We start from the raw sequence: 12,380 nt of genomic DNA, 5'->3' as shown, positions 1-12,380 counted from the left end.
CTCCCCTCCCCTGCACCCTTCCCACTGCACAGCCCCTCCAAAACATTTATATGTAGTTAACTTAGAAGCTATTTAATATCTTAATAATTACATCCAAGCTACAGTTGAAGCTAACACATCATCACAAAACACAACACACTGCGTACAAATTACACACATACATAAACACCAAATCTTCATCATCTTGAAAAAACAACGGGATGGGGACATTTAAGTCTATATCTTTTCCATAAAACAAGTTTGGACAATATTTTGGGAGGTCCATGTTGAAAAAGAGGGTGGAGTATCACATAAAACACATAAATCTTGAAAAAGAAGAGATGACAACATAAAGAATAATTCTTTAACACAAAAGGGACTGGACAATATAACTGGAAGGTCTGCAAGATAAAGGGCAGATAAATATTTCTATCTCATTCCTGGTTTAACTGTAGCACCATAAAAATTAGTGCTTAGTATTTCTATTATTAAGAAAGATAAGTATTTCTATTATTATGAAAGATAAGTACTTACTTTAAGCCGAAGAACCATCACTTGAGGAATCATTATCTTCAAACGTATCCAGCCCAAAAGTTTGTAGTATACGCTTGAACTTGTTCTCCCAAACCTTATTGTTTGCAGCAATTTTCTGATCTACCTCATTCCTGGTTTTTTCGGCTTCATTCTTGGCACACTCAGCATCTTTCCTAGCTTCTTCAACTTCCTTTCTAGCATCCTCGGCCTCTTTTCTAGCATTCTCAGCGTCATTTTTTGCTTCTTGAACTGCTTGTTTAACTGTCTTTTTAGCTTCAACCACCTCTTGATGTAGATCAATTCGGGAAGGCTTGACTTGAAAATGCTTTGTAATGCTTTTTCCTGGTCCATAAGCTCGTAAATACCCATGCGTATCTTTGCCCAGTACATCTAGAAATATTTGTTCATCCGTCTTTTCATTAAGCCCTTGTTCTCTTTGTTCCTTGAGTTTCTTCATCTCATCCTACAATTAGCATAATGATAAGTGAGATAACATCGAATATAGTATCTAGAAAAGAACACCTCAACAAGTCACAAACTTACAACTGCATGCATGTTTTTGGCTAGAGTTTCAGCATCAACCAGCTTCTTTGATTTCCTCGTACGAGATTCAACCATCACATCAAGTCGACTACACTTCCCTCCATTTTTCTTCTTCTACATTAAGTGATATGGAAAAACTAGTAAGTGTATGAAGCACAAATCAGTTAGTTAAAATTAATCAATAAATCTACTTACAATTTCTTGCTTGAGCCGAGCATAACTTTTACTAACAACGTAGTGAGGCATCTTCTGGAAAGACCTACTCTTACGAGCTTTAGTGCTCTTTTCCTAAAGTAAAATAGTTAGAACGTTCGAAGAAATGATACACATTTGATAAAAAATAATTCACAATCTCTTATACCTGAAACTTAGGATCGCTCCAAAAATCCACTAAGTATTTCCAATCTGTTTTATTCATGTCCTTAGGCTTATTCTTCATGCGGTCGTCTTTTGTTGTCAGATTTGGAGCATCGAAATATTTGTGTTTCAATTTATGCCTGCTATCTCTAAATAAACGTTGAGCATGTGCCACTTGATCATCACCTTCCCGAGGTAAATCCATGACCTTTAAATCATCAACCTAGTAATCTAGTATCATCCAAAGGTAAAAACTAACATAACCAAACTTTTGACATACCCGTTCACGGAACCATTCTATCAAATTTTTGCCAAACGACCCTTGTTCATATTCCCTATGGGAAAAAAAGAACATTCTTCATATAAAGGATTTATCTTTTTTGAAGATATTTAAAAATATATATAAAAAAATAATACAATAAGTATCCTTGAGCCTTTTCACAGTTTTTGATTACATATATTCTTGGAATTGAGTCAACTCTTCTTCTGATAGAGATCTACATTTGGCCTTCCCCAAAGGAGTACCACATGGTGCAAATATTGATAAACCTTGATAATCGTCACTATCTTCGTCAGCGTTCCTTTCAAGTTGAGTAAATCTTGTTTTTATGTCATGTAGATACTTTGAACAAAAAAGCATACATTCCTAATGATGTAGCCTTCAGCAATAGAACCTTCTGGCCTACTTTTGTTTCGAACATAGCACTTAAATTTGCGCATAAGCCTAAAAATTAATAATGTTGTTTAAGAAAAAATGTTTAATTACTTGGAAGGTCAAGTGAATTAAAAAATATTATGTAAGTATAACCTTTCAATTGGATACATCCAACGATATTGAACGGGTACACCAATTTTTGTTTCCTCAACCAAGTGAACACACAAGTGGACCATGACAGTAAAAAAAGAGGGAAGGAAAATCCTTTCCATCTCACATAGAGTGATAACAATTTCACTTTCAAGATCATCCAAGTCTTTTGAATTTAGTGTCCTGGAACAAAGGTCCTTAAAAAAGGAACTTAACTTCACTAAATGTTGGACGAATACCCATCTGGAACCTTCATAGCCTCTAAGACCTTACAAACCTTTTCCTTTTCAGCCTTAGACAAAGTGTAAGATGCAGGAGGAATATGCCATTTTCCATCTTTCAATTTCGGAGATAAATGCTTCATAATTTTCACACGCTTCAGATCGTGTCTAGCCTTTAAAGTATCTTTTGATTTCCCCTCAATATCTAGCAACGTGCCAAGAATGTTGTCTAGGACATTCTTTTCAATATGCATGACATCAAGATTGTGACGAATCAAAAGGGTACTCCAATAAGGCAATTGAAAAATATACTTTTCTTCTTCCAGTTATCATCTCTTTTTGGAGAAATTTCATTTTTTCCAAATTTCATGTCTTCGAGGTCCCTAACTTGAGTTAAAATATCATATCCAGATGTCTTTTTAGGAGGACCCCTTGTTTCTATTTTCCCATTAAAAGATTTACTAAATCTCCATTTATGGTCTGTTGGAAGAAAGCGACGAGTATCCATATAACAACATGATCCTTGATTTGGTAATCTAATGGAGCTAGTTTCATTCATACAACGAGGACATGCCTTATAACCCTTGGTAGACCATCCTGACAAGTTAGCATATGCTGGAAAATCGTTGATAGTCCACAATAATGCAGCATGCATATGAAAATATGAATTCTGAGAAGCATCATAAGTCATAGCGCCCGTTTCCCACAACTCCTTTAGCTCCTCAATTAATGGTTGCAAGTACACATCAATGTTATTGTCTGGCCCACTTTTTTCGGGAATCAACAAAGATAGTATACTATACGGCTGTTTCATACACATCCATGGAGGCAAGTTATACACAACAAGAACTACAGGCCATATACTATATTCACTTCTAAGCCCACCAAATGGATTAAACCCATCACTAGCTAAACCCAACCTTACATTACGAGAGTCCGAAGCAAACATAGTATGTTCTTTATCAAAATGCTTCCATGCCTCACTGTCGGCGGGGTGCTTCAAGACTCCATCATCTTCACGTTTATCAAAATGCCATCTCATGTCATTCGATGTTTTGGATGACATGAACAACCTTTGCAACCTTGGTTTTAGTGGGAAATAGCGTAAGACTTTCGGACAAGATCTATTGCGATTTGTACCACAAATGGAACATTTTTCTAAATCAGCGTTCTCCTTCCAAAATAGCATGCAGTCATGTTCACATGCTTCTATTTTCTCATAGTTGAAGCCGAGATCAGTTATCATCTTTCGTGCTTCATAATAATTCGATGGCACATCAGCACCTTTGGGTAAAGCACTCTTGAACATTTGAAGCATACTAGTAAAAGCTTTATTAGTCATGCCGTCCATGCATTTGATTTGAAATAATTTCAAGATGAATGACAATTTGGAGAACTCGTCACAACTAGGGTATGAGGTTTTGTGAGCATCTCTCATCAAATTTTCAAAGATCCTTGCCTCTTTCGTACCCTTAGTGTACTTAGGAAGACTGGCCTCAGTTGATTGTTGCTCTTCATCAAGATCATCATCTACATCATTATTCGAGACTCCAGGACTAAATCTTTCATGGATCATCCTAAATATATCATCACTACTACCTTCACCTAAATCATTTCTACTTCTTTTAAATGGGGGTTTATATTCTCCATGATAAATCCAACGAACATAACTTCGCACAATGCCATTAAGTAGCAAATCATTATAGATTTCCTCCCTTGTTTTATGTCGACTATTGTTGCACCGATTACAAGGGCAAGGTACCTTTTTATCCTCTTCTTCTATGTCACTACTTAAGGCCAAATTAGTGAAAGCATAGTCATGAAACTCATTAACTCCATTTACATATAAATCATCAAATCTATTTTCAAATTCCATCCACTGTAATCTTTTCTTTTGGACATCTGAATCATCCATGATTGAGAAGATTTCTTACTACAAGATAAGCAATATAAAATATTTATTAATTAGAAATGACACTAATATATATAGTTCAAGTTTGAAATTAGGACAATCAATTACAGCAAACAAAGAAGCAATAAAAAATAGAGTAATGGGAAAGTACTAAAATCATGTCGTAGAAAAAAATGAGAAATTTTCTTCAGCTAAAATATGGACAGCAGATGAAACTAAGTATTTATTTTGTTTATTATAGTTTCGAATTTTAAATACACAATCTCAAATACCAACTTCAAGCAAGCACATAGGAAACTCAAACTAGATGGCAAAGATCAGATTTGGTGATTGGTAAAACAAAAATTTTAGTTTAATAAGCAAAAATCTTAATTGGTAAAAATCAATTTTACTTAGTTTGAATGTCCTCTCTCATTAATTACCCAATCATACTAAAAGCTAAATATAATGAACTTCACACCTTGATCTCATTCATTTAAAATGTGTTACAATTCGTTCAAATTATGACAATATAAATCTCATCATCAGCAAAATCATGTCTTGTACTCTTGTCTACATGAACTCAAATCATTAATTAAACTTCAATAATAACCAAAGTACACAGTCAGTAGGGGTGTTCATGTCGGATATCGGATCGGATCCGATCCGAAAATTCGGATATCCGAAAATCTCGGATCGGGTAAATTGTGATCCGAATCCGATCCGAAATTTTCGGATATCCGAACTTTTCGGATCGGATCACCGGGTTTTCGGATCGGATACTGGGTTTTCGGATCGGATCACCGGGTTTTCGGATCGGGCCCGTTGAAATTTTTGAAAAATCCCGATCCGTATCCGATCTGAAAATTCGAATTTTTTTCTGGATACCTGATCCGAAATATCCGAAATCTTAAAATCGGATCGGATATCCGAAATTTCGGATCGGATCGGCGGATTTTCGGATCGGATATTTTTGCACACCCCTAACAGTCAGGGCCCAAAAAAATCATATAATCACAGTACAAAAAAAGTCAACTAATAGCACAAACATGCATCTAAACCCATCATTCAACAAACTAATTCCCAGATTTTAAAAGCAAAAATCCCACATCAATAATTATTAATTAACAGGTGAAAAATTAAGTACTATTATTAGCAGAATTACCGACTGTTAGAAAAAACAAACAGTACCCACAATTGAAAAACTGCAAACTATAGAAATTAGTACAATTATCAAAATGGCCCACTATTAAAAAGAACAAAAAGACGAAAATAATGAATAAATAACAGTACCACAATCGAAAAAGTGCAAAATATAGAAATTAAAGCAAAACCCAGATGAAAAAATTACCACAAACTTTGATGGGTGCTTCAAGTTCAAGAAGATTAGGTTGTTTTAAGAAGATATCTTTAGAAACTAAACAGTACCCACAATCGAAAATTGCACACATAAATCCCTAAAATAATCAAACAGAGGAATGAATAAAGAATACTGTTCTGTAATGTACAGGTCCCTAAAACATTTTATATACACCATGAATAAAGAGAGGAATGAAGAATTACCAGTTCAAACGCGCAATTCTACAAGACGAAGGACCGATGAATTGCGTTAGACTGATGACGAGCTGAAACGCGTATAATCTAGAGTAATTGAATGCAAAGAAACGTTAGTCAAACAACAATGGTTGAATTATCAAAGAAACAATAGTCAAACAACAATGGTTGAATTGCAAAGCATACAAATTCATGAAAACCAACCGATTGAATTGCAATCTTACCAACGACCGGTGTGAGGGAGAAGCCGATCGTCAAATTTCATGCATGAATTACAGTGGAATCTGTGTGATGGTGTGAGAATTAATGGCAGTTTTTGAAGGTAAGAAGAATAGAGTTAGATAACTCAGCCTCAACCGAGTAGGTTTAGAACTCGGCCAAAATTCAATCTACCGCCATAAGCATATGATTAGCGCCAATATTTTGGAATTACAAAAAAATTTGAACTGAATTTTACGTTTAAGTATGTGTGTCTTTGAGATCGCGATTATTATTTGTTGAGAAGCTGGTGGAAGAAACTGCTACTAATGACCTGCATCTTAGATGCTTGATTAGCGTTTGCGAGGGTAAGGGGATGTTTAAAAGGCAGTGAGCCTTAGTTCCTTTAGATTTAATTACCTAAAAGAGTAACTTATTATTTGTTTCTCAGCTCAAAGACAAGTGGGTGAAACTGCTCTCAATGATAATAGTTCACGATCTCACCAAATTATTTGATCTCACCAACTATGCTTAAATATGTGTGTTTAATAAGCTAATTTGAAAATAATTATAAAGAAGAATAAATAAGTTAATAAATTTACAACAAATTTATTTATTTAAAACGCATTATTTATAGATAGATTTATGTATTCCTAGTTGATTGTTAAACACTTTTTTTCGAAAAAAAAAAAAAACTCAACATTTCTATAAAAAATGTTAAAGTATTTTCACAAAAATGGACCACATATACCCTACTTTTAATATGTATTATGTTTAATATACTTTTATATAGAATAATAAAGTCTAATGGCTAAATTAGTGATGAAAGGTATATTTATTGCCATGAAATTATAAGCCACAATATTCTATTTTCTAGTGGCCAAAATAGAGTTAGCCACGAAAATTTGTAATGTGGAAAAAATCGTGGCATAGATGTATGTTTGCCACGAAAAATTTCTTACTCTTGGCTGAAGTTTAAAGCTTGCCACAAGAAAATATCTACCCGTGGCATAACTTTGATGTTTGCCACGGGAAATTATTTACCCATGGCATAAAATTTTCTTCTTCTTTAGATTATGTCATACTATTTATTTTTCCCGTGGCTATATGTAATTATGCCACGAATTTTGATTTCCCGTGGCATAATTCGTGGCACATATCTTCTTTTTCATCGATATTTTCTATGAGGCAAAGATTTGCTGTTTCTTCAGTTTGTTGTTCCTCTTCCTCTTCCGTCTCTGAATCTCCCCAAGCAACTATCATTGCTTTTCGAACGTTTGCCTTAGAGAAAGGTGCCTTGGATTCTTTGTTCCTTTCAGCAAAGCGTTCCATGTTCCTTTCTTTGGCTTTATAATTTTCCCAAAGTGGATATTCCTTGATGAAGTGATCTGTACTACCACATTTATGACAAGCAGCTTTGTTAGAAAATTTTCTAATTTTACCTTTGAAGTTCCCGTTCTTCATGTTCCTATACATCTTTCGGATATTTCGAACCATGAGAGCTGCTTCCTCTTCTTCTGAGTCAGAGTCATCTTCATCATCAGCTTTGAGAGCAATGGATTTTCATTTGGAGCTTTCACCATACTCAGTGTCAAGGTGAAGCTCATGAGGGATAAGAGACCCAGCCAGTTGTTCTAAGTTGAACTTAGTGAAGTCTTTTATTTCTTGTAAAGCAGTGACTTTAGCCATCCATCTGTCCTTAGGAAGACTCCTAAGAACCTTTCGAACCTGTCTCTTTGATGAAATAAACTTTTCAAGAGAAGCTAACTCATTAATAATGTTAGTAAAACGAGTAAACATATCTCGAATGCTTTCCTTGGTCTTCATGGAGAACAGTTCATATTGATTCATTAGTAAATCAATTTTAGATCTTTTGACTTCATTAGTTCCTTCATGGGTTACTTCTAGTAAATCCCATATTTGCTTTGCATATTTGCATCCCATGATCCTATTATGTTCTTGGGGTCCAATTCCACAATGCAACAATTTAATAGCCATGACATTTACTTGCATTTTTCAAAATCTGTCATATCAGAAGAGGGGTTTTAGAGTTACCTTCATTTTTGTCATTTGTAGTTGTGACTCGAAATCACCAACTTCAATGACTCTCCATACCTGTAGTTTTCAGCTTTGATGAATATCTCCACGGTTCTTCCAGTAGTTGTAACTTCCCATTGAACATGGAGGCCTTTAGTAGAGTAACCTTCCTCAAGTTTCTCGGTGGTATTCATTGTTACTTGGATCTTTTTCTCAATAGGGTTTCCTATCTTCGTGAGTTCTGCTCTGATACCAATTGTTATTTCCCTAGGAACACTACAAGAGGGGGGTGAATTGTATGTGTAGAAATAAACGTAACTTTTTGCGGAAATTTAAACTTAAACAAATAAACAAGCTAGAGGAACACAAGGGATTTTTACGAGGAAAAACTTCTTGGGCCCAACAAGAAGAAACAACCTCGACCACTAGGGATTTTAAACTCAACTCTTTCACTAATTAGGCCAAACAACTTTGTTACAACCTAATTCTATCTCGAGCCACACCTTGAGTTCCTAAACTCAAGTTCCTGAGCCACTGTTCCCTTAACAACAGTTCCTCTCAACTTCACTCGAAGTTTTCTCACTCTCACTCAGCTTTACTCAAAGCTTCTCTCTTACAGAACTTCACTCAAAGTCCCCTTACCCAAAAACCAAAATACAATTGATCGAAATAAGCTTAGTGGAATTAGAGTAAGAAGCAAAGAACAAATGGCTATTATGAGAGAATGAAGGCACTGACACTTAATTAGTTAAACTCACTTAATTACTTAGTCAGACAATTTGGAACTTCTTAGACTTCAATATTTATAGTGACGTAATATAGAACGTGGGAATTAAAACGTGTATTTGTGAAAAACCATTATCCCATGATGTTCCTTCCTCAAGGAACACGTTCCTTAAACATCCCATGATCCCATGATCACTCTAGACTGTGGCATGTTTTAGTTACTGCTCCTATATTATAGGAATTACTTGAGCATCCTGAAAATCAGTTTTAATTTAAAACAGATTTAATATTAAAACTGAAATTAAATCTTTAAAAAATATTATCTTTAAATAAAATCCTTTTAAAAACCGAATAATATTTTTCTTATCTTTTTCGAAAAACAAAATCTTTTCCTTAAAAAGATTTTCCATAAAATCGGATTTTCTCTTAGATTAAAACGGTTACCTATTTTTTAGGCATAATCTACTCGACTTCCATCAGTGAACCGTTATAATGCTTCGAGCCTAAGTCTAGTTCCTTTTATTCATTAGTTCCTTTAGCTGATTTGTTTAGTGCCAATTCATCTGTTCCTTTCAAAGGAACAAACTATCATTCTCAAATAAAATTGCCAATGTTCCTTACCAACATTACTCGTTCCTTTACAATGGAACTAGAAATAAAATGCCTTTCTTTATTCTTCTTCTTCCAATGCTGCTCTAGTATCAATTAGGGAAACATCTTCACTTAGTCTTCAAAATCCTCACTTGATTTCTTCCTTGACTTAGTATTCTCTTTGTTCCTTTCAATGATACCTTAAAAATTCATACACTTAAATAACTCATTAGTCCACTACTTAGTTTGCATCTTTGTTCCTTTGTCATCATCAAAACTAGGGTTCAACAAACCTCCCTTACAACGTGATAATAGGGCGTCCAACCCTCAACAAAGTCAAAGCTGCCATTTCAACATGCCAGCTACTTCTGCTGTTCGAAGGGGACGATTGAAAGGTCGCTCGATTATTCGGGAACCAGAAGTCTGCCCGAGAATGCTACGTCAACAGTCTCAAGAGCAAAGATGAGGAAGAGGTCACTCGGAAGAGGAAGCATCGTGAGCCCGAAGATTCTCTCCCCGTCATCGGGCTCTATATGGTCGAAAATCCTAAACGAAATGAAAGGCCTCGACCAGCAGACAGAGATGAAAAGGTGTGCATCGATGAGAAGAGGGGTCGAACAGTTCGGATTGGCAAGCAAGTCCCCTGCAACAAAAGAGCTCAGATTGTCGAAGTCATCCAGAATTTCCAAGACGTGTTCGCTTATACCGTCGACGAAATGCCCGACATTGATCCCCAGTTTATGGTCCATTAACTGAACATTCGGAAAGGATATAGGCCGATCAAGCAGAAGCTCAGGCATAAAGGAGATGAGAGAAGCATCGCCGCCTCTAAGGAGGTCAAAAAATTGTTGGCTGCAGGCTTCATTCGAGAGTGTCAATACACCGAATGCCTGGCCAACGTCGTCTGGGTCCGCAAGTCATCTGGAGCTTGGAGAATGTGCGCCGACTTCACTGACCTAAACAAGGCTTGTCCGAAGGACAACTTTCCCATCCCCAAGATCGACAGGCTAGTCAACTCGACGGTAGGGCACGCATTATTTAGTTTTATGGATGCAAATGCGGGATACTATCAGATCCCCATGGCTGAAGAAGATCAAGTGCACACCACTTTCACTACCAGTTCAGGCATCTATTATTACAAGGTGATGCCCTTCGGTCTCAAGAACGACGGAGCCACCTACCAGCGATTTGTGAACAAAATGTTCGAAAAATAAATAGGAAGAAATGTTGCAGTTTATGTCAATTACATGATCGTCACAAGCAAAAAGGAAGAAGACCATGTCTCAGACTTAAGGGAAACACTTTCAACCTTGCGCGCCTACAACATGAAGCTAAATCCGAAGAATTGTGTCCTTTGTGTGAAAGGAGGAAAGTGCCTTTGTTTTCTTGTCGACGAAAGAGGAATAGAGGCCAACCTTGATAAAATTCAACCTATCAGTGAAATCAAGAGTCCTCGAACTGTTAAGGAAGTCCAACGCCTAACCGGCTGTATGATGGCCTAGGGACCCTTCCTCTCCTGATCTACCGACAAAAGCCTATATTTCTTTCGAGCACTGAAACGGTCAACGTTCGACTGGGATAAACCTGCGGAAGAAGCTTTTCAACAGTTAGTCTCGCCTTTACTTAGAAAGACATTCTTTGTCTACTTGGCTGTATCTGAGCATGCTCTTAACGCAGTCCTAGTGGCCGAGCGCGAGAAAAATCAACATCTGGTATATTTCATAAGCCATGCCTTTCGAGACGCCGAGGCCAAGTATCCTCCCATTGAAAAATGATCTTCGTCTTAGTCCTCGCCACTCGAAAGCTCAAGCCCTACTTTCAAGCTCGCCCTACTTTCAAGCTCACCCTATCAAAGTTCTTACAGATCAGCCCATCCAGAAGGTGATCGAGGGGAAGAACCAGTCTAGCAGGGTAACCGACTAGTCTAACCAAATCTCATACTTTGGCATCGAATTCGAGCCATGACGTGCTATCAAGGCACACGCCTTGGCAGACTTCATGGCCGAATGCACAGCACAACCCGAGCCTACGGAGGAGGGTTTATGGGATTTGTTTGTCGATGGGTCATCATCTAAGGCCGGATGTGGCGCCGGGCTCCTGATTTTAGACCCACAAAAGAACCGGACGGCGTATGCCATCAAGTTCGACTTTGCCGCCTCGAATAATGAGGCCGAGTATGAAGCACTACTCCTCGGTATCTAGCTATGCAAAACAGCTAGCGCTCGTAAGCTCAAAGCTCACTCCGACTCCCAGCCCATCGTTGGGCAGGTAACATGGGAGTTCGAAGCTAAAGAAGACAACATGAAAATGTACCTGAGGAAGGTAAAAGAAGAAATTGTGGATCTAGCTCCCTTCATCATCACTCATATCCCCCGATCTGAGAATCAGCAACCGGATGCGCTGTCGAGGCTAGCCAGCTCCGCAGAAGACCTCTCACCCTGACCCATCAGGTGGGAAGTTTTGAAAGCACCCAATATCAACAGGGGAATAACGACTCTCGAGATGGCATCCTCCCTGAGGACGAGCTTGAGGCGGACAGAATTTGAAGGCGAGCTCGATGGTTCACATACCACGAGGGGCAGTTATATAAGAAATCGTTCACTCATCCACTTCTCCGCTGCCTAACCCCCAAGAAGGGGATTATGTCCTCCGAGAAATACATCAAGGGGAATGTGGAAGTCACCAGGGTGCTCGAATTATCACTGCTAAAGCTCTTCGAGCGGGGTACTATTCGCCTACTATGAAAGACCGTGCTAGCCTTCCTCACCAAGCTGCCAGCTCTTTGACCACCATCCAGACCCCCTGCCATTCGACATGTGGGGAATGGACCTCCTTGGACCTTTCACCCCCTGCTTCAGGACAACTGAGGTTCCTGCTGGTGGCGGTCGATTACTTCACGAAATGGGTCAAAGCTGCACCTTTAGCCTCTATCACCGATAAACAA

General features: G+C 37.7%; 2 protein-coding genes across 2 annotated transcripts; both read right to left on the bottom strand.

Annotated features, from left to right (window-relative positions):
* Positions 1-514: 514 nt before the first annotated feature.
* Positions 515-1,302, bottom strand: LOC130591852 (uncharacterized). The gene is made up of 3 exons (XM_057395793.1): positions 1,252-1,302; positions 1,057-1,170; positions 515-976 (listed from the first exon to the last, which is right to left on the bottom strand). The coding sequence occupies exons 1-3, from the start codon at positions 1,300-1,302 to the stop codon at positions 515-517; spliced, it is 627 nt and encodes a 208-aa protein (XP_057251776.1).
* Positions 1,303-2,713: 1,411 nt separating this feature from the next.
* Positions 2,714-4,354, bottom strand: LOC125498568 (uncharacterized). Its single transcript, XM_048646798.2, has one exon. It carries the CDS (start codon positions 4,352-4,354, stop codon positions 2,714-2,716), a length of 1,641 nt encoding a protein of 546 aa, XP_048502755.2.
* Between the last annotated feature and the right edge of the window lie 8,026 nt (positions 4,355-12,380).

The sequence above is a fragment of the Beta vulgaris genome, chromosome 6 (assembly GCF_026745355.1).
Source record: "Beta vulgaris subsp. vulgaris cultivar EL10 chromosome 6, EL10.2, whole genome shotgun sequence".
Lineage (NCBI taxonomy): Eukaryota > Viridiplantae > Streptophyta > Magnoliopsida > Caryophyllales > Amaranthaceae > Beta > Beta vulgaris.
The sequence above is the reverse complement of the archived record's forward strand: the minus strand, read 5'-3'. Positions and strand labels throughout refer to the sequence as shown.

What these genes read in the sequence shown, in the direction of transcription:
- LOC130591852 (XM_057395793.1), bottom strand. Translation starts at nt 1,302, where the DNA reads ATGCCTCACTACGTTGTTAGTAAAAGTTATGCTCGGCTCAAGCAAGAA. An exon ending in CTCGGCTCAAGCAAGAAATT is followed by an intron (nt 1,171 to 1,251) that starts GTAAGTAGATTT and finishes CACTTAATGTAG; the next exon opens with AAGAAGAAAAATGGAGGGAA. An exon ending in CCAAAAACATGCATGCAGTT is followed by an intron (nt 977 to 1,056) that starts GTAAGTTTGTGA and finishes TGCTAATTGTAG; the next exon opens with GATGAGATGAAGAAACTCAA.
- LOC125498568 (XM_048646798.2), bottom strand. Translation starts at nt 4,354, where the DNA reads ATGGATGATTCAGATGTCCAAAAGAAAAGATTACAGTGGATGGAATTT.